At 64.0% G+C, this 16,092-nt stretch overlaps 3 protein-coding genes across 4 annotated transcripts in view; 2 read left to right on the forward strand and 1 right to left on the reverse strand.

Moving 5' to 3' along the window:
* The window catches only part of SBNO2 (strawberry notch homolog 2), a 48,789-nt gene extending 42,569 nt beyond the window's left edge, over positions 1 to 6,220 (forward strand). The window contains exons 20-31 of one of the 2 annotated variants that reach the window (XM_086477687.1): positions 259 to 394; positions 1,054 to 1,166; positions 1,687 to 1,758; positions 2,286 to 2,394; positions 2,679 to 2,753; positions 2,839 to 2,982; positions 3,195 to 3,289; positions 3,647 to 3,739; positions 3,952 to 4,083; positions 4,319 to 4,395; positions 4,587 to 4,777; positions 5,205 to 6,220. In XM_086477687.1, the coding sequence (XP_086333813.1) occupies positions 259 to 394; positions 1,054 to 1,166; positions 1,687 to 1,758; positions 2,286 to 2,394; positions 2,679 to 2,753; positions 2,839 to 2,982; positions 3,195 to 3,289; positions 3,647 to 3,739; positions 3,952 to 4,083; positions 4,319 to 4,395; positions 4,587 to 4,777; positions 5,205 to 5,824 (1,857 nt within the window). In that variant the 3' untranslated portion in view covers positions 5,825 to 6,220. The remainder of the gene's footprint in view (positions 1 to 258; positions 395 to 1,053; positions 1,167 to 1,686; positions 1,759 to 2,285; positions 2,395 to 2,678; positions 2,754 to 2,838; positions 2,983 to 3,194; positions 3,290 to 3,646; positions 3,740 to 3,951; positions 4,084 to 4,318; positions 4,396 to 4,586; positions 4,778 to 5,204) is intronic. The other variant, XM_086477686.1, reaches the window with a different exon arrangement.
* Positions 6,221 to 9,776: 3,556 nt separating this feature from the next.
* On the reverse strand, positions 9,777 to 12,023 carry GPX4 (glutathione peroxidase 4). Its single transcript, XM_086477482.1, has 7 exons — positions 11,949 to 12,023; positions 11,500 to 11,588; positions 11,130 to 11,274; positions 10,880 to 11,031; positions 10,721 to 10,745; positions 10,381 to 10,440; positions 9,777 to 10,054 (listed from the first exon to the last, which is right to left on the reverse strand). The coding sequence occupies exons 1-7, from the start codon at positions 12,021 to 12,023 to the stop codon at positions 10,022 to 10,024; spliced, it is 579 nt and encodes a 192-aa protein (XP_086333608.1). The 3' UTR covers positions 9,777 to 10,021.
* Positions 12,024 to 12,530: 507 nt separating this feature from the next.
* POLR2E (RNA polymerase II, I and III subunit E) lies at positions 12,531 to 15,148 on the forward strand. The gene is made up of 8 exons (XM_086477397.1): positions 12,531 to 12,613; positions 12,793 to 12,967; positions 13,093 to 13,208; positions 13,584 to 13,664; positions 13,819 to 13,877; positions 14,047 to 14,125; positions 14,504 to 14,583; positions 14,837 to 15,148. Exons 1-7 carry the CDS (start codon positions 12,557 to 12,559, stop codon positions 14,567 to 14,569), a joined length of 633 nt encoding a protein of 210 aa, XP_086333523.1. The 5' UTR covers positions 12,531 to 12,556; the 3' UTR covers positions 14,570 to 14,583; positions 14,837 to 15,148.
* Positions 15,149 to 16,092: the final 944 nt, after the last annotated feature.

Raw genomic sequence — 16,092 nt, forward strand, 5'->3', positions numbered from 1 at the left:
GGGCTAAGGAAACCTCCCGACATCTGCGCGGGAGCGAGTACGCTGCGAGGGGGAGGAGAGGGAGGGTGCCTTCGGGTGCTGGTGCCTCGCCAGCCTCAAGCCAACAAGGCTCTGCAGCTCTGTCTGACCTGCTGGAAGGTGACGAGGAGTCCTGGGTCCCTTCACGGGCCGGGGAGTTGCGCTTTGGGCTGGTTCTTGAAGCAGTGTTGCAGGTGTCCAGGAATCTCACTCCCCTTTCTCCTTGTCTCTCTCCCTTAGCTCGTAGCAATAATCTCCGAGGCCTCCAGCTCAGGAATCTCTCTCCAAGCAGACAGACGGGTCAAGAACCAGAAGCGCCGCGTCCACATGACGCTGGAGCTGCCCTGGAGCGCAGACCGGGCCATACAGCAGTTCGGTGAGGGCCGGGTGTTCTCGGTCACCGTCCCCTTCCCCTGAGCACGGTTCAGACCCTGAAGCCCGGGGAGGAAAGGCGTGCGTGGCCACCGAAGCTGGGCTCGGGCTGCTGCCGGGGCGGGTGTGTGGAGCTTTCTGAGGTACAGCAGGTTGCAGAGCACGGTGCTCCCGTGTTTTGCCAGGATGGAAACGCAGACACGAAGCAGTTGTGGCTGATTTGTCTTGTGGGGAAGGTTTGTGTTGACTTCAGGGGTGATTTGTGGTGTGGGAAGGGGGAATCCCCCCGTACATGTCAGCAGTGTGTCCTCGTGGATGTGCCAGGGGATTTCTGTTCCGCCCTGGGGGGGTCTGTAGGATGGGGAGGGACAGTTCCTCAATACATGAGCACCAAAGAAATAACACCCATCCTATCTCAAACTGAGGAGTCACTCCTCAACCCCAGAGGGTCAGGCCTATCAACTGGACTCTGCCAAGGTCTCGGCAGCACCAGGGTGATGAACGCGACTGTGCCTCTGTCCTTGTCCCCCGAGAGAGATCTCCTTTGCGAACCGGCCGTGACACAGCCAGCTGGTTTGGCTGCCTCACCTCTTGCTCAGCTTCCCTTCCCGTACAGACAGGCTGTAGCCACCCCCTTTCACCTCTGCTCTCGTGTCCCCGTAGGTCGAACACACCGATCGAACCAGGTTTCTGCTCCAGAGTATGTCTTCCTTATCTCTGAGCTGGCGGGGGAGAGGAGGTTTGCATCCATCGTGGCAAAACGGCTGGAGAGCCTGGTAAGTGCCCTGCGGCAAGGAGGTTAACGTGTCACTGCCAGTTGTCTCTGAAGAGCTTCCATTTCGGTGTTCCCGCTGGCGTGGCCCGTGTGACCAGTACGGGGGATTGCGTCACCCCGACTGAAGGCGTTGCAGCTGTGCAACACAGAAGGCTTTTAGCATCCTGGGGTTTGGGAAAGGAAGTAAAAACTACGTAACCAAGGCATCAGGAGGAATTTCAGGGAAGAGGAGCCCAATTCCAGATGCTGGAATTCCCCCACCATTACAGGAGCGTACACCCATCTGTTGCCCAAAAGCTGATGAAATAATTGATAGAATAATTAATTTGTCTCTGTTGAATTTTTCTTCACTTCTGATAAATCCCCGAATACTTTGGTGAAGCCTCAATACTCCAGAGGAACGCTGCCTCCCCCCAGCACGCTCTTACCCTGGCCTCTTCTGAGACGTGGCTTGGGCCATCCTTCTCTGGTGTTCTCCAGCAGCTAAAACTAAGACCTTTGTGCTTGGTCTGACTTCCTAGGGTGCCTTAACTCACGGAGACCGCCGGGCCACTGAATCCCGAGACCTCAGCAAGTACAACTTTGAGAACAAGGTAACTCACTGCTCTTGGGCGAGCTCAGCCCGGCGGGGGCTGAAGCAGTCGGCAAGTGCCTGCAGTGGGAGCCGGCGCCGGGAAGATCATTGCTGGCATCTACAGGCAGGATCCGGCCTCGCACCCGGCTCCGCGCCCGTAGCCCCACGTACGGCCCCAGAACCGAGCTGCCCCTCGGCCGTGGGCCCCAGCGCCGCGCTGGCGGGGCAGGATCGTTCTCCCGCGGGGGAGCTGGGAAGGGCGCTTGGGTCTCTGCCCCGAGGCGGTGCCAGTGCCGGGGTGCGGACGGGCAGGGTCCTGTGCTCTGCTCCCCCAGGGACAGGGGAGGCCCCTGACACACGCTTGGCACAGCCACCGGGTCGGTGGCCTTCCTGGAGGCGATGGTGGCCTTCCTGGAGGCGATGGTGGCCTTCCTGGAGGCGAGGGCTGTCCCTGCAGTGCCAGCCGAAGTGCTGTAACACGCTCAGGCCACCGCTGGGCTGCCAGCGCAGGTTCGTGCCGTGCGTGACTCGTGTCTCCTTCCGCAGTACGGGGCTAAAGCGCTGGACAGGGTCCTCTCCACTATCCTCAGCCACACGGAGAACAGAGTTCCTGTGCCCAAGAGCTATGACAGAGGGGAGGCCGCGTTCTTCCACGGTGAGAACATGACCAGCTCCGGGGTTTCAGCTGCGTCTTGCTGGGTGGGTTGATCTTGGGTTTGGGGTGCCTGCAGAGCCAAGCAGAAGGGCAGAGAGGGAGCAGTACCGCTGGCTTGGGAGCTCACTGGTGAGCGGAGCGATTGGCCACCCAGACGCCCGTCACCCTGCCAGGCGTAGGGGGGGAAAAGTCTGGGAGAGACTCAGCTGGAGGGGAAGCAGCCCTGCAGGAAAGCTGGGGGAGGCGTAACCCGAAAATGCCCGAGCTGTTTTCTGCCGTTCCAGAAATGAAGCAAGGTCTCATCTCTGTGGGGATCTGCTGCAATCAGCTGAAGTATGGCACAGTCTCGGTGGAGAAAGGTACGGGCCGTCGGGTGGCGTGGGGGTGGCTCTTTGGGAGCGTGCTAGTGGGTTCCGTGTCCCCTGACCTGCCGTGCTCTTGCAGACTGCTCCATCACCAAGTTCCTGAACCGCATCCTGGGTCTGGAGGTGGACAAGCAGAACATGCTCTTCCAGTATTTTTCTGACACCTTTGACTACCTGATTGAAAAGGACAAGAAGGAGGGCAAATACGACATGGGCATCCTGGGTAAGGAGAAAGAGGGGTGGCCAGGCCTCTCCTTCCTGCACCTCTGAGGTTCCCTGTTCCCCCCTGTGCTGACTGATGGTGGTTCCACGGCCATCTCAGGCACCCGGTGTCCCCACCCAGCACAGCTCCTGAGACTCTTGCAGGGAGAGGAGGTGGTATGGGAAGATGAATCTTAGAGCTGGCATGTGTTTTGGTCTTGTCTCCTCCTGCAGATTTAGCCCCAGGAGTGGATGAGATCTATGAGGAGAGCAAGGAGGTCTTCCTGACCCCTGGGCACCCGCAGGATGGGCAGGTCGTGTTCTATAAGGTAGGCGGGCTGCAGAGCCATCTCTGCAGTCCGGGCTGCTCCAGTCTTTCCCAGTCTGAGGCTGTGAGCTGCTGGCTCCCTCCCCCTTGCCCCATGGCTTTGTGTCACGTTTGTGTCACATCTGCCTTGGTGAGGAGCGGGTGACTGGTGCTGGGAGTTACACAGGGGAGGCAAGGAGAGGCCCTGCCCTGCCCCGGCGGGTCGGGACCCCCGTACCCAGGAGGGCAGCCTGGCAGTGCCTCTTTCTAGGCTGCAGCAGCACCGAGTTTGTGTTGAGGGGGGGATTTGCGAGACAGGCACCCATGCACTCGTCCTGCCCCTTGAAGTTACCGGGTCCCTCTGTTTGTCCCTGTTTAGATCAGTGTTGACAGAGGCTTGAAGTGGGAGGAGGCTTATGAGAAGTCGCTCAAACTGACAGGATCCTTCGATGGGTTCTACCTCTCCTACAAGGTAGGTCCCTGGGCTCTGCCAGGGTGGCACCTCAGCTTGGGTGACTCCGACAGGAGAAGGTCTGCCGTGGCTGTAAGAGGTCTGTGTCTGACCCCTTGCTGGGGCCTGGGAGATGCTTCCAAGAACCTCCATCCTGGAAGGAAGGGGGTTGGTTTAGAGGAGTCTGGGCTTGGGGAGAGGCTGTGACTGTAACGATCGGCTCTACCCGCCAGATGCGAGGCTGCAAACACACCTGTCTGCTGGCAGAGCAGAGCCACGGGAAGAACTTCATCCTCTACAAGCCAAACATCGGGAAGCAAAGCCAGCCGGAGAGCCTGGACAGTCTGCAGAAGAAGTACCGGCGGGTAGGTGGGAGCTGCAGCCCTCCAGTGCGGGGAGAGGGAAAAGCCTCTTTCTCTGGGCGGGGGTGGCTTTGGAAGGACGTTTGCTGTAACCCCCTCACAGCTCCTCGTAGCCCTGTTGTGGCCTGGGCAGAGATGGTGGTGGCACCCGGCTGTTCAGAGCCCCAGCCCCGGCTTTCAGGTCTCAGCTGCCTGTTGGACAGGGGAGAATCTCGAACGCCGCGTGTTTCTTGTGCAGGTGCTGCCCGAGGAAGCCAAGGAGCACTGGGAGAGCAGCTACGACTTCTCCTTGAAGAAGTGCAACCACGCTGTCTGGTAAGGCACCTGCAGCCCCGGCCTGGCCTGGCCTGGCCTGGCCTGCCCGCCCTGAGGGAGAGCTGGTGCTGGGGAGAGGGTCCCCGGCTGCGGCAGCGGGAAGGGCCACGCCGGGGGGGCTGCGGGTGGGGGATCCTGCTCTGCCCCGGGAGCCTGTGCTGATTCGGGTGGTTTCTCCCGTGGATCTGCAGGAACAAGAGCTGCAAGCTGATCCAGGAGGGGAAGGAGTGCTTCCAGGGCATGCGCCTGCGCCACTACTACATGCTGTGCGGGGCCCTGCTGCGGGTCTGGAGCAAGATCGCCAGCATCATGGCAGACATCACCAACACCAGCTACCTGCAGATCGTCCGCCTCAAGACCAAGGAGAAGAGGAAACAAGTCGGTGGGTGAACTGTGGGGAGGGGGAGCAGGATGTTTTAGGAGAAGGAAGAAGGGATCCAGCTGCCCAGGGCCAAAATTCCGTTCCTAAACAGGGCTGTGTCCCAGCTTCCAGCACCCACTGCTTAAGTGGCCTCATGGGCAGGAGGGGAGCTGGGGCTACCCTGGCGTGAGTTTGGGCCCCGGGCAAGGGCGTGAGCCCGGCCTGAGCTGTCCCCTCCGTGCCCATGGGAAGCGGTGCTGCCGCGAGCCTGCCCTGGAGCCGCTTTTGCTCTGGGCGCCCTCCTGGCTCCGCAGCCCGGCCGAGGGGCGACGCGGGCTGGGCCTGTGCTTGACGGACGTGCCCCGGTGCTGCTGCCCATCCCTCTGTCCCCACAGTGCCCCGTCCCTTCCCGAAGTGCTTTGGGGACTGATGCACGTTCCTCCCCTAGGGATAAAGATCCCCGAGAGCTGCGTCCGTAAGGTGCTGGAGGAGCTGAAGCAGATGGACGAGAACGTGAAGCGAAAGCACAACCGGCTCCTCCAGGCCCAAGAGCAGAGCCCGCAGTTCTCCCTGCCGCTGCCCATCCTGTCACAGCCCCTCGACCTCACGCAGATGGGACCCGGGGTCCCCCCGCCCAGGCACTCCCTGCGCCAGGACGAAATCCTGGACTTGACCTACAGCCCTCCCACCGACAGCATTCCCGACGTGGTGATGAACCCAGAGCACAGCGCCTTGTGCTTCGCCTCGGAGCCCATTCTCCAGCCGCCCCAGCAGCACGGGTTGCCCTTCAGCTTCAGCCACCCTTCTGCCTTCAAGAGCCCGGCCCCCGTCCTGGAGGGCAGCCTGCCCCTGAGCTCCCCGCTGCTTGAGCACCTGCCCCTGCCGCACCCGGGACCCTTGCAGACACCGCAGCACCAGGAGGATTTTGTCCAACAGGACGGGAATATCAACTTTAGAGAGATCCTGGAGGACATGCTGAGGACGTTGAATGGGGCCCCCCAGGAGAACCTGCTCCCCCAGGAGCGCCAGAGCGTGATCCAGTTCAGTGGGCCTTTCCCAGACTGCTGAAGGCCAGCGGGACATGCCGGGCGGTGCTCGGCCGCTGTGGATCCATATCCTTGGGCACAGAGGTGAGAGCTGGGGAGCCCCGGCTTTTCTACTGCTTTGGACTGACCCTTTTCTGGTTTTGAGGGAAGAAAAGAAACCTATAGTTCCTTAAAGCAAAGTTTATTTATATATAATATACAGTCAGGCATGTATAGATTCGTATATAACATGCGCTTGGGGGGAGCCGAGTGCTGCCAGGTTCAGCTGATCTGGACTGAAGGTCTCTGCTGTGTGCGAGTCCTGCTCAAAGACGCCCCCTCCCCCGTGCCCGTCCCCCTGCAGACTACTGAGTTCCCGAGCCGGGTCCTGCCTTCCCCAGCCCTCCAGCCCAGCGCTCTGCGGCCGCTGCCCCCTACCCCCGAGCTGGCCGGGGGCACGGCGGGTCTCCAAAATGATCTGTTACTGAAGGGTGGGAGCCCAGGCGCCCCCCGAGAGCCCCGCTGCGGACCTTGAGGCTGCTCTGGAGGGCTGGGCCTGAAGGCAGGGGGGGAGGGGAAGGCAATGGTGTCCCAGAGGAGTCGCGTGTCCCTCCGTGCGGGGCTGAGCAGGCGTAGGTGAGAGAAGCAGAACGGCCTGTGCCTGCTCTGCCCTCCCCGGGAAGGGACACGGGCACCTCTGGGGCTGCCTGAGCTCGGTGGGAGAGGGCGGGAGCAGGCTGCACCCGCACCTCGTTGGTCGGTGTGGTGGCAGAGCTTGGGAATTCCGCGGAGCTCAGCCACACCGGGACCACGGAGGGATTCCCTGGAGCAGAAGGGCCACGTGTCCCATCCTGCACTTTAGCTTTGCCGGGTCGCTGGGGCTGGCACAGCCGGGCTTCCCCCGGCTCCTGGCTGTGCGTGGTGTCCTTTCCCCGCCCGTCTCACCGGCCCCTGCTGTCGGGCTTGTCCTTGGCTGGGCCACGGACACGGGGCCGAGTGGCTGGATCTGGGCGACCCAGCCCTGCCCACCGCTGGCCTCGGGGAGAGCTGCTCCCGGGCCCAGGAGGGAAGAGTTCACCCGGGAGCGCCGCAGGTTCCACCGCCGATACCAAAGAGCAAAGTTCTGCTTTGCAAAGCGCCGCCCCGGCCAACCCACTGCCCCTGGGCCGGCAGCGCCCGGGCGAGCTGCCTCCTCCTCCAGCCCCCTCTGCCACCGGCGCTGCTCCGGCAGCATCTCACCTCGGCAGGTCCCGGGGAAAAACCCTTCTGTTGTCTCTTGAGTCGTTAGAGCCTGGCAGGAAGCTGCCTGCTGGCAGGATCGCTCCAGGCCCGGCAGCTCCTCCGCAAGCCTCCCCTCTGCTGCTTTCTTCTCTCTGCCTTGAGTCATCGAGGTATTTTCTAGAAGTGGCACCAGGATGTTTTCAGGACCCGAGACCTTCCCTGGCTCGCCCGGCCCTTCCTCGGGGAGGACCTGGGGAGGGAGGTCCCGCCGGGAGAGGCCTCTGCTGGGGTCCCCCGTGCCCTGACAGCTCAGTCTGGAGGGGGCTGGAGCTTTACAGCGCCTGGTGGAGCCCCCTCCTCCGGGCAGAGAGCCTTGAGACCCCCCCCCCGTGCTCCCCCCCAGGCTCAGGGACTGGCCCAGCTCCATTTGCTGCCGGGAGGTGCCTCGGGGCGGTGTCCGCAGTGTTCGCGCTCCTGCTGAGGCGGGAGCCGCCCTCCCTGACGAATTTAGACCGTGGAGGCGTGATGCACACGTGGGCTTGTTTTTGAGGGTGCTCGGGTCCCTGCCCTTCGTTTTGGGGGCTTGTCCTTGCCCCCCACCCTCCCCAGCTGGCGTCTGCCTGGCCAGGGCCAGCCCTGCCATGGGGCCGCGTGTTACTGCGTCCAAGGAAACCTCCGTACCTCAGAGTGAACACCAAAGCCGGGGCGCCCCCGCGCCCCCCGCCCTGCTGCTGCCCCAGGGGGCTGGGCTGTCCCCAGCTTTGCCTGTGGCAGCCCTGCTCCCGGGATCGCCGCTTTCTCCCCAACAGCCTTTTCCTTCCCCAGCCCCGGTCAGAGCAAGGCTCTCCCCTCCCCCAGACCCCCCTCCTCTATTTAAAGCGTGTCCCAGTCCACACCACTCGCGGAGGGGCCCTGCCTTCCCCCGTGCCCTGGTTCGTTCGCTCGGCGCTTGCTGAGTTCTCAGCGAGGAGAGGGAAGGACACTGGGAAAACCCGTTTCAGAGAGGCTTAAACTCAGGAATAGCGAGGAGGAATTCTCCTGCCAGGCACCCTCCGCCAGCCACTTCTCCACCGTCACCCGGAGCCTCACCCGGTGGCTTTGACGTTACCTTTAAAAGATATGCAATTCTCCCTCCCTGGTCTCTGGAAAGACAGAGAGCACCTTCGAGGAAGCCCTTCCCTGCCCGATCCTGTGTTTTTGTCAGGGTTAATAATATGTAACAAAACCTTTTAACTAAATTATTATGCAGTTGTCCTACTGATTGTATGTATTTTTAAATGAGTCCCTTTTTTTTTCCTTCCCTTACACCTTTTTGTTAGCACTTTTTAATCCGCTTGTTGTTTGCCTTTGGTTTTCTATGTGTATTTATAATTAATTGAGATGTATATATGTAAAGAGATTTTTTTAGAATATGTGCCTTTGACTAATAATTCTTGAATTTTCTACTTGCCTCAGAAGGATAATTTTTCATTCTGCTCAGTAAAAATGGAAAGGAAGCCACATACAAGATTTCTGTAAGTCCCAGCTCTCTGTCTGTCTGTCCGTCTGTCCGGAGGTGTAGACCTGCCCCAGGATCCCAGCTGGGACTTGGATCGGGACACGGTCCTGCCGGCAGCTGGGGACTGTCCCAAGCGCCCCCTCCTCCCTGGGATGAGCCGTGAGGGAGGATCCTCCCTGGAGCCAGCCCGGGCACTGGCCTTCGCTGGGGGAAACGCAGATAAAGGCGCCGCTGTTCGGGGCGTCCCAGCACGAGCTGGTGCTGCTGCGGCACCGGGACATCTCGCCTGGGCACCGCCGGCCCCGCGGGAGGTGGGACGGGGGCGAGCGCGGCGGCGGAGCCCTAGGGGCCTCGTCTTGGGCAACCGCGGCTGGGCCTCGCGGTGCTGCCGCAAGCGCTCGCTGGGGCAGCTCCCGAAACCAGCCCCCTGCCCCGGGGGGCCGGGCAGGCTGGAGCAGGATCCTCCCGCCATCCTCGAGGTGCTGGGCTGCAGGCACACGGGGGGCTGACGTGTGGGGAGACCCCGGGGCTCTGCCCCGCTCTACCCTTGGCCCCTGCGTGGCAGACAGGGCTTCCCGGGGGGGGGCCCAGGGTGGTTAGGGGAGACCCAGGGTGGTTAGGGGAGACCCAGCACCTGCCCCAGGCCCCGGGGCAGAGGCCAAGCAGCGCTGCACAGCAAGGCACCTGCGAGCCACGGGCTCTCCCTGCCCTCCTCTCCCTTGGCCAGACACGTCTGTGCCTTTGCAAGCACCGACAAGCCGCAGCTGAGACTTCCCGAGGGGCTGGATGCGCCCGTGGTCCCTCACTCCCCGGCTACGTGAGGTATTTCACCGTGTCCCAGCACGACTCGCGTTTGTTTTGCAGGAATTGCTTCTGGCTGGGGCTTGCGCCACCGCTGGAACCGTCCCCTTTGCTGCCCTGCCAGGGCCAGGAGGGAGCACCCAGGCTGTGCTGGCACCGCCAGCCTTTGGCTGCGTTTGGAGAAAAACAACCCTGTTGCCTCACCGGGGCAGGCGCCTGGTGGGTTAGGGCGAGGAAGGAGCCCAGCTGTGGTCCCATAGGGGACAAGCACCTTCCCCCTTCTCCGGCTTTTCCCCCGGGAGCCCCTCCTGACCCAGGATTTGTGTGCAATCCCCCCTCGGCACTAATGAGGATTATCCCTGCTGGGCTCAGGAGTTGCGTAAGGTCTGAGCTCCCCCTGCAAAGCTCCACGTTCTCCCCAGGAGCAGTGCAGCAGCTCCAGCCCCATCCGCCACTCAATCCCCCACACAACCGGTCGTTTCTAAGAGGTTTATTGCTGGGGACAAGGGGACACCCCATCCTGCTCCAGGCCCAGAGACAAGGGCTGCCCAGCAGCGGCCGCCGGCCCCGTGGCGCCTTCTTCCAGCAGGTGCACGCCGGATCGTCAGGTCTGCCTCACCAGCAGGCTGGCTTGAAGACAGACCGTCATGGGGGCTGGACGAGAAGACTCCACAGGCAGCGGGAGGGCGGTGCTGGGGCGGAGGGGTGAGAGGAGCAGATCTACAGGTAGGCAGGCAGGTCCTTCTCGATCACCTGCGAGAAAGGAGGGAGCCTTGTGCTATGGAGCATCGTTGCTCCAAAAACGTGCCTGAATCCCCCTCTGTCCCACCCCAGAGAGGTTGCTTGGAACCAATCTACCCACCCTGTGCTGGGGACCCACTTTCCCTGGTGCCAGCCCTCCCCAGACACAGGGGTGCCTCTTCTCTCCCAGCCAAAGGGGAAGGAGAGCCGAGGCGCAGCAGGGGAGCGTGCGCCGGAGCACTGCTCGGCCGTGTCTCTCCGCAGAGAGCTGCTGGCAGGGTCCCCCTCCCCCCTCTCCCGTGGGTCGGGCAGAGCTGTAACGCCAGCAGCACACTTACGTAGGGATCCTCCATTGGACTGTACCTCTTCATCACTTGGCCCTCCCGGTTAATGAGGAACTGTGGAAGCGAAGCAGGTGAGTGAGTCCAGCCGTAACGTGGGCTCTGCAGCCCGGCGAGAGCAGCCGAGCAGCCCAGGGAGCTGGTTAGTGCCCCTCTGGGACAGGGCTGGGGGCTTGCAGGGGTCTCCAGGCACAGGGACCGCGCAGGAACCCCTCGGGACACTCCTACCCTGACATTTGGGATCCCTCCCCCCTGCTGCACCTCAGGGACTCCCCCAGCCCCCCAAGGGGGGAGGGTGCGACCCAGGCGAGCCCAGGAGCAGGCAGCTGTATCCTACCTTGGTGAAGTTCCATTTTATTGCACTACGAGAGAAGAAACAAGAAGTGAGACCGTGGCAGAAAAAACCCTCTTCTTGCTACAGCCAGGCCACCTGCTCAGACAGAGCGGCCCAGAGCTGCCCTCTGCCTACCGCCGGGCTGGTGCTGCCCCCACTCACTTGCCCAAGGTGCCTCTGCCTTTGGGCTGCTCCTTCATCCACTTCCAGAGCGGGTGAGCATCGTCCCCGTTGACATCGATCTTGCTGAACATGTCAAACTTCACACCGTAGCCTTCAGCAAACGCCTTAATCTGCGCGTCGTCCCCGGGCTCCTGAGGAAGGCGACAGCGGGGCCACTCCGTGAGCGTCGTGGGGCCGCCCAGGCTGTCCCCGCGCCACGGGGGAGCCCTCGCCCCGCTCCCCCACGTACCTGTTTCCCAAACTGGTTGCAGGGAAAGCCCAGGATGCGTAAACCCCTCTCAGCGTATCGGGCGTGCAAGTCAACAAGCTGAGTGTAGTTTACAGCAGTTTTTCCTCATTTTGAAGCCACGTTGGTGATGATGCAAACGTAGCCCCTGCAGAGGGGGTGAATCAGCAGCCGTAGCCCCGGCAGGAGCGGGGAGAGGCAGGAAGGTGGCCGTGACCAAGCCGCCCTCACGGGTTACGCAAGGGATTGTCCCACTGCAGCTTAACCCCCGCCCAGCGCCGCGCCGAGGCCCCCCGAGCCCCGCTCCCCCCCCGGGGCCCCGGGCCTCCCGCCCCAAGGCCGACCGGGCCCGGCCCTTCCCTCCTACCGGTACTTCTCCAAGGAGACGTCGTTGCCATCAATGTCCCGGGCGTGAAAGTCATAGATGGCCTTGGCCGAGCGCCACTCCTCCGCCTGGGCACACTGCGGAGCGCCGGGACACGCCGTCAGCGGCGGCCGCCCCCCTGCCCCCTCCGCCCCCTCCCCCCTCCGCCCCCACCCCCTCGCTCCGCGTCCCTCCGGCCCCGGGGAAGCCCCGCAGCGACCGGCCCCTCGCTGACCCCGTCCCCGCACCGGGGCCGGCGGCTCCGCGCCCGCCACTTGCCCGAGCGACCCACGGACTCCCTGGGGGGCGGGGGTCGTCCGCGCCCCCCCCGCACCTGGCCAGGCCTCAGCCCCCACCGCCCGCCCTGGGCGCCCCACGAGCGCGGCGGCGCCCCGACCCGCAGCTCTCGCCGTCCCGGTGGCTCCGGGGCGGAGCAGGCCCCGCCGGGCCGCGCTCACCATGCTCCGCACCGGGCGCCGTGTCGCCACCGCCCCGCAGAGCAGCGCCCGCCGCACCGCCCGACCCCAACCCATCGCGCCCCGCCGCCCCCGGCCCTTCAGCCAATCGACGGCCCGGGCGCCCGGAGGCACCGCCCTCTGCGGTCCTCGCAGCGAGTCAGAGCGCAAAGGGGCGTGACCGGACGGATGATGGATGGGAAGCTGACCAATGGGAAGAGCAAGGTGGGCGGGGTGGCTGCGGGGTTGTTTATCGGCGGGGAAGGCGAGACCAAGGGGCGGGGGGGGAGCAGGGACAGACCAAGGGGTGAGGCCACGCCGTGAGGTGCTGCAGACCGGGTCCTCCCCCGCCCCGCGGCGGCGGTTCCCCTCTTGAGCGGCGCCTGGGCCGCGGCCTTGTCCCGGGCCGGTCCTCGGACAACCGGGAAACCGCCCTGGCTGCGGGAGGCGACCCCCGCCCCGGCGGGGAGGCAGCCCGCGGCGGACTACATCTCCCAGGAGCCCCCGCGGCAGAGGCCCCTGCAGGCTGACCGCCCCGGTGCCTGCCCGCGCGGCGACAGGCGGCGCCGGAGCAGCCTCGGGGGCCTCGGGCGGTGCGGGCGGCGGGTGCCATGGACGACGAGGAGGAGACGTACCGGCTGTGGAAGATCCGTAAGACCATCATGCAGGTGCGGGCGGGCGGCGGCGGGGCCGCGACCCGGCGGGGGAAGAGCCCCGGGCTGGGGGGAGACGAGCCCCGGGGCTGGGGGCGCTGCGCGGCGGCCGGCCCGGCCCGGCCCGGCCCGGTCCCGGGGCCCGCGGCGGGGCGGTGAGGGCGGCTCGGCTGACCCGGGGGCGATCTCGGCAGCTCTGCCACGACCGGGGCTACTTGGTGACCCAGGACGAGCTGGACCAGACGCTGGAGGAGTTCAAGGCGCAGTTCGGTGACAAGCCCAGCGAGGGCCGGCCCCGGCGCACGGACCTGACGGTGCTGGTGGCTCACAACGACGATCCCACCGACCAGATGTTCGTCTTCTTCCCCGGTGAGCCCGGCCTGCCTCTGCCCGGCGCGGGCAGCAGCTGGGCGGAAGGGAGGGCTCTGCTTTCCGGAGGGGTTACCGGACCGAGGGGGGGCCCTTTGTAACGCCGGGGCTGGCGCCTTTCCCAGAGGAGCCCAAGGTCGGGATAAAGACGATCAAGATGTACTGCCAGCGGATGCAGGAGGAGAACATCACCAGGGCGCTGATCGTGGTGCAGCAAGGCATGACGCCTTCGGCAAAGCAGGTACGAAGTCCCGTCAAAGAGGGCAGCCTCCGCACCAGGGGGGCATTTTCCCTGTCTGGTTTTCGGTGCTGGAGCTTCCTTCCAGGCCAAATCCTTCGCTAAAGCCCGTGGTACCTTAACGCAGGGTAAAAAAGCTGCATTTAACCAGAGCAACTGGTTCAGAAGAGCAGCTGAAGGCCCACGAGTGGTTGGGAGGTGGGGGAGAGAAATGGGGCTGTTCGCCGGTGGTGGAGCGGCCTGGGGGCTCTGCCTGCGTGGCTGCGGCTGCGCGAGCACACGCGTGGTGACCCCACGCTGGCGTCCGTCGGGGAGCGGGTCTGAGCACGGGGCTGCCCCGGAGCAGCGCTGCCGCCTGACGGAGCTTTCCCTGTGCAGTCCCTGGTGGATATGGCTCCCAAGTACATCCTGGAGCAGTTCCTGCAGCAAGAGCTCCTGATCAACATCACGGAGCACGAGGTGAGCCGGGTCGATCCCTCGTTTGTGTGGAGCTGTGGCGCCCGGAGACCTGTGGGCTGGGCTGAGGGACGCGGGGGTCGTTTCCTTCCTTCCGAACGAGCTGCTGCTCCCGCCGCTGGAGGAGCCAACGACCTCCCTCCCCTCTTGTTTGCAGCTGGTCCCGGAGCACGTTGTCATGACCAAGGAAGAAGTAACCGAGCTCCTGGCCCGGTAGTATCCTTTGTGTGTGCCTTCCCTCCCCACCGGGGCGTGCGGCGCCCTCGCTTTGGGCTGGGAGCGAATCCACCCGCCTGCCACGGTGCCTCTGTGCCCGGGAAACGAGCGGGCACCGGGGCCGGGGGCGAGTTCTGTCGGGGCAGCTTCTCCTTGACGGCGGGCGCAGTAAGCTGAGGGAGAACCAGCTCCCGAGGATACAGGCCGGGGATCCTGTGGCCCGGTACTTCGGAATAAAGCGTGGACAGGTAGGAGAGGAATAGAGGCAGGCACCCGTTCCCTGTGGGCAGGGCAAGGAGGGGAGGTTCTGTGCAGCCTCTCAGCCCGCTGGGAAGCTGTGAAAGCTCCTGTGGGTCAGGACGGAGGTGCCTGCGGCAAGCAGGCTGCTGGCAAGGAGGCCACGGTCTCGGCTGCCTGCTGAAACGGCCGGTGTGACGCCAGCCCCGTGCTCGTGGTCTCCCCCTCCCCTTGCCCGGGGGCAGCCTCCCGCGCTACGCCCCAGCTGAAGGAGCTCAGCGCCGGGGCTGCCGCGTGCCGCGGCGTTGTGCTGTGTCGGGTGGGGAAGCCCTGGGGGGAGGAAATCCCCGCCGGCTTCTCCCTGGTGAGTTCCTTCTGCCGCCTGCCAGGTCGTGAAGATCATAAGACCGAGCGAGACCGCGGGGCGCTACATCACCTACAGACTGGTGCAGTGACCGGGAGCGGGCGGGTAAGGGAGTCCGAAACCCTCTGCCTTGGGCTGGGGCTCGTGGGGACGGGCTTGGCGTGAGCTGCCTGCGGGAAAACCGACCTCAGGACTGTACGTTGGGGGTGGAGGGAGCTGCTGGAGAGAGGACGGGGTGGGGTGGGGCTACCTGGTCCCGTGGCCCAGCAGCCACCGTTCAGGGCGTTCGGGCTCGGCCTCGGGAGCCGCCTGCTGAGGGGGGCATGAGAGTCACGTCCCGGGTTCTTTTTTCTTCCAGGGGTGGAAGGATCCTGGAACACCCCCGGCTCTTCCCATCCACTGGCAGTTTACAGACGCTCTGAGGCGTCTGCCTTTTCGTAGGTGGCCAAGAAAGTTCCGTGTCGCCTCTGCAGTTGTGTTCCTTGGCCCAATTCCTTGCTTTCCAGCATGGACTTTGCTGCAGCTCCTTCGCCTTCATCCAGGGCTCGAGCCGTGGAGGTAACGCGAAGCAACAGAAGCGCGGAGGGAGGAGGCGAGTGGAGAAAGGCCTTGGCTTTCCTCTTTGATTTTATAGGGTCTCCTTTTTAATAAAGATTTGTACTCGCTGTTCCCCGCTGGCTGGTGTTTCTCAGCCGCTCCCTGTGCCAAAATCCCCTGGGCTTTGCCTGTTCCCGTGGTTTTCATTCTCTTCAGGAAACCTCGTGGCTGGGGCTCCAGGACCCTCGTGTGCAGCCCTGGCGCTGCGGGTCAGGCTTACCGGGGCGCTGGTCTCTGCCCTCCCCTCCGGCCCTTGATTTGAGACCTCGGGGTTCAGACGGTGCCATGGAGAGTCGCTTGTCACCCCCGAGTCGCTCATTTTGATCCGTTCCAGGTCTCTTCAGGGTTTTTAAACTTCACTTTCCTTCCTGGAAATACCTGGAGCGCTTCCTTAGGGTGCTTATCCTCCTGCAGCCGTGGGCCCGTGGGTCTGGAAGACTCTGATCTCCAGGACAAAGAGGTTGGAACACACAGGTTTTATTTGGTTTTTTGGAAGCGTGTCCCTCCGGACCCGTTACAAAACACGTCGCGCGGCTTCATGCAGCAGCACAGGCCGCGCCTCCCGTTCTCCACGCTGAGCCACGCTACAGCCCGCAGGGTGCCTGTCGCCCTGGGAAGCTCAAGCGCAGCGTTTGTCCCTTCCCTCACATTCACCCGTCACCCACCCTCGCAAACACACCTGGTACCGCCCGTGGCAGCCGTGCTGGCGGCAGCAGGGCCGTCGCCCCCGTCCCTCCCGCCACCGTGGAAACGAGCTGCCGGAAAAGTCCAACCTCTTGTCGAAGAGCTGCGGAGCAGAACGTCCCGCAGGCGTCTCTGGCTCTTCTTTGGCTCAGTTTCACACCCTTTGGCTGTGAATTCCCTTTGGTTTCGTGTACCTTTGTCCTGCCGTGCTGAGATGCGTTTCCCGTTCGTCTGGGAGAGCCCCGGGAGCGGCGGAGCCCCGGCTCTGCCCTGTGCTGGCGGCTGCTCCTCCGAGGGGCCAAACCTCGCCCGGTTCTGCCGTCACGGGGGGCG

Source organism: Leptosomus discolor, chromosome 24 (assembly GCF_034619465.1).
Source record: "Leptosomus discolor isolate bLepDis1 chromosome 24, bLepDis1.hap2, whole genome shotgun sequence".
Taxonomy (NCBI): domain Eukaryota; kingdom Metazoa; phylum Chordata; class Aves; order Leptosomiformes; family Leptosomidae; genus Leptosomus; species Leptosomus discolor.

Excerpts from the sequence above, each read along its gene's own strand:
- POLR2E (XM_086477397.1), top strand. The coding sequence starts at position 12,557 with ATGGACGACGAGGAGGAGACGTACCGGCTGTGGAAGATCCGTAAGACC. Across the intron at positions 12,614-12,792 it reads TCCGTAAGACCATCATGCAG|CTCTGCCACGACCGGGGCTA; the intron begins GTGCGGGCGGGC and ends CGATCTCGGCAG. Across the intron at positions 13,878-14,046 it reads ACCGAGCTCCTGGCCCGGTA|TAAGCTGAGGGAGAACCAGC; the intron begins GTATCCTTTGTG and ends CGGCGGGCGCAG.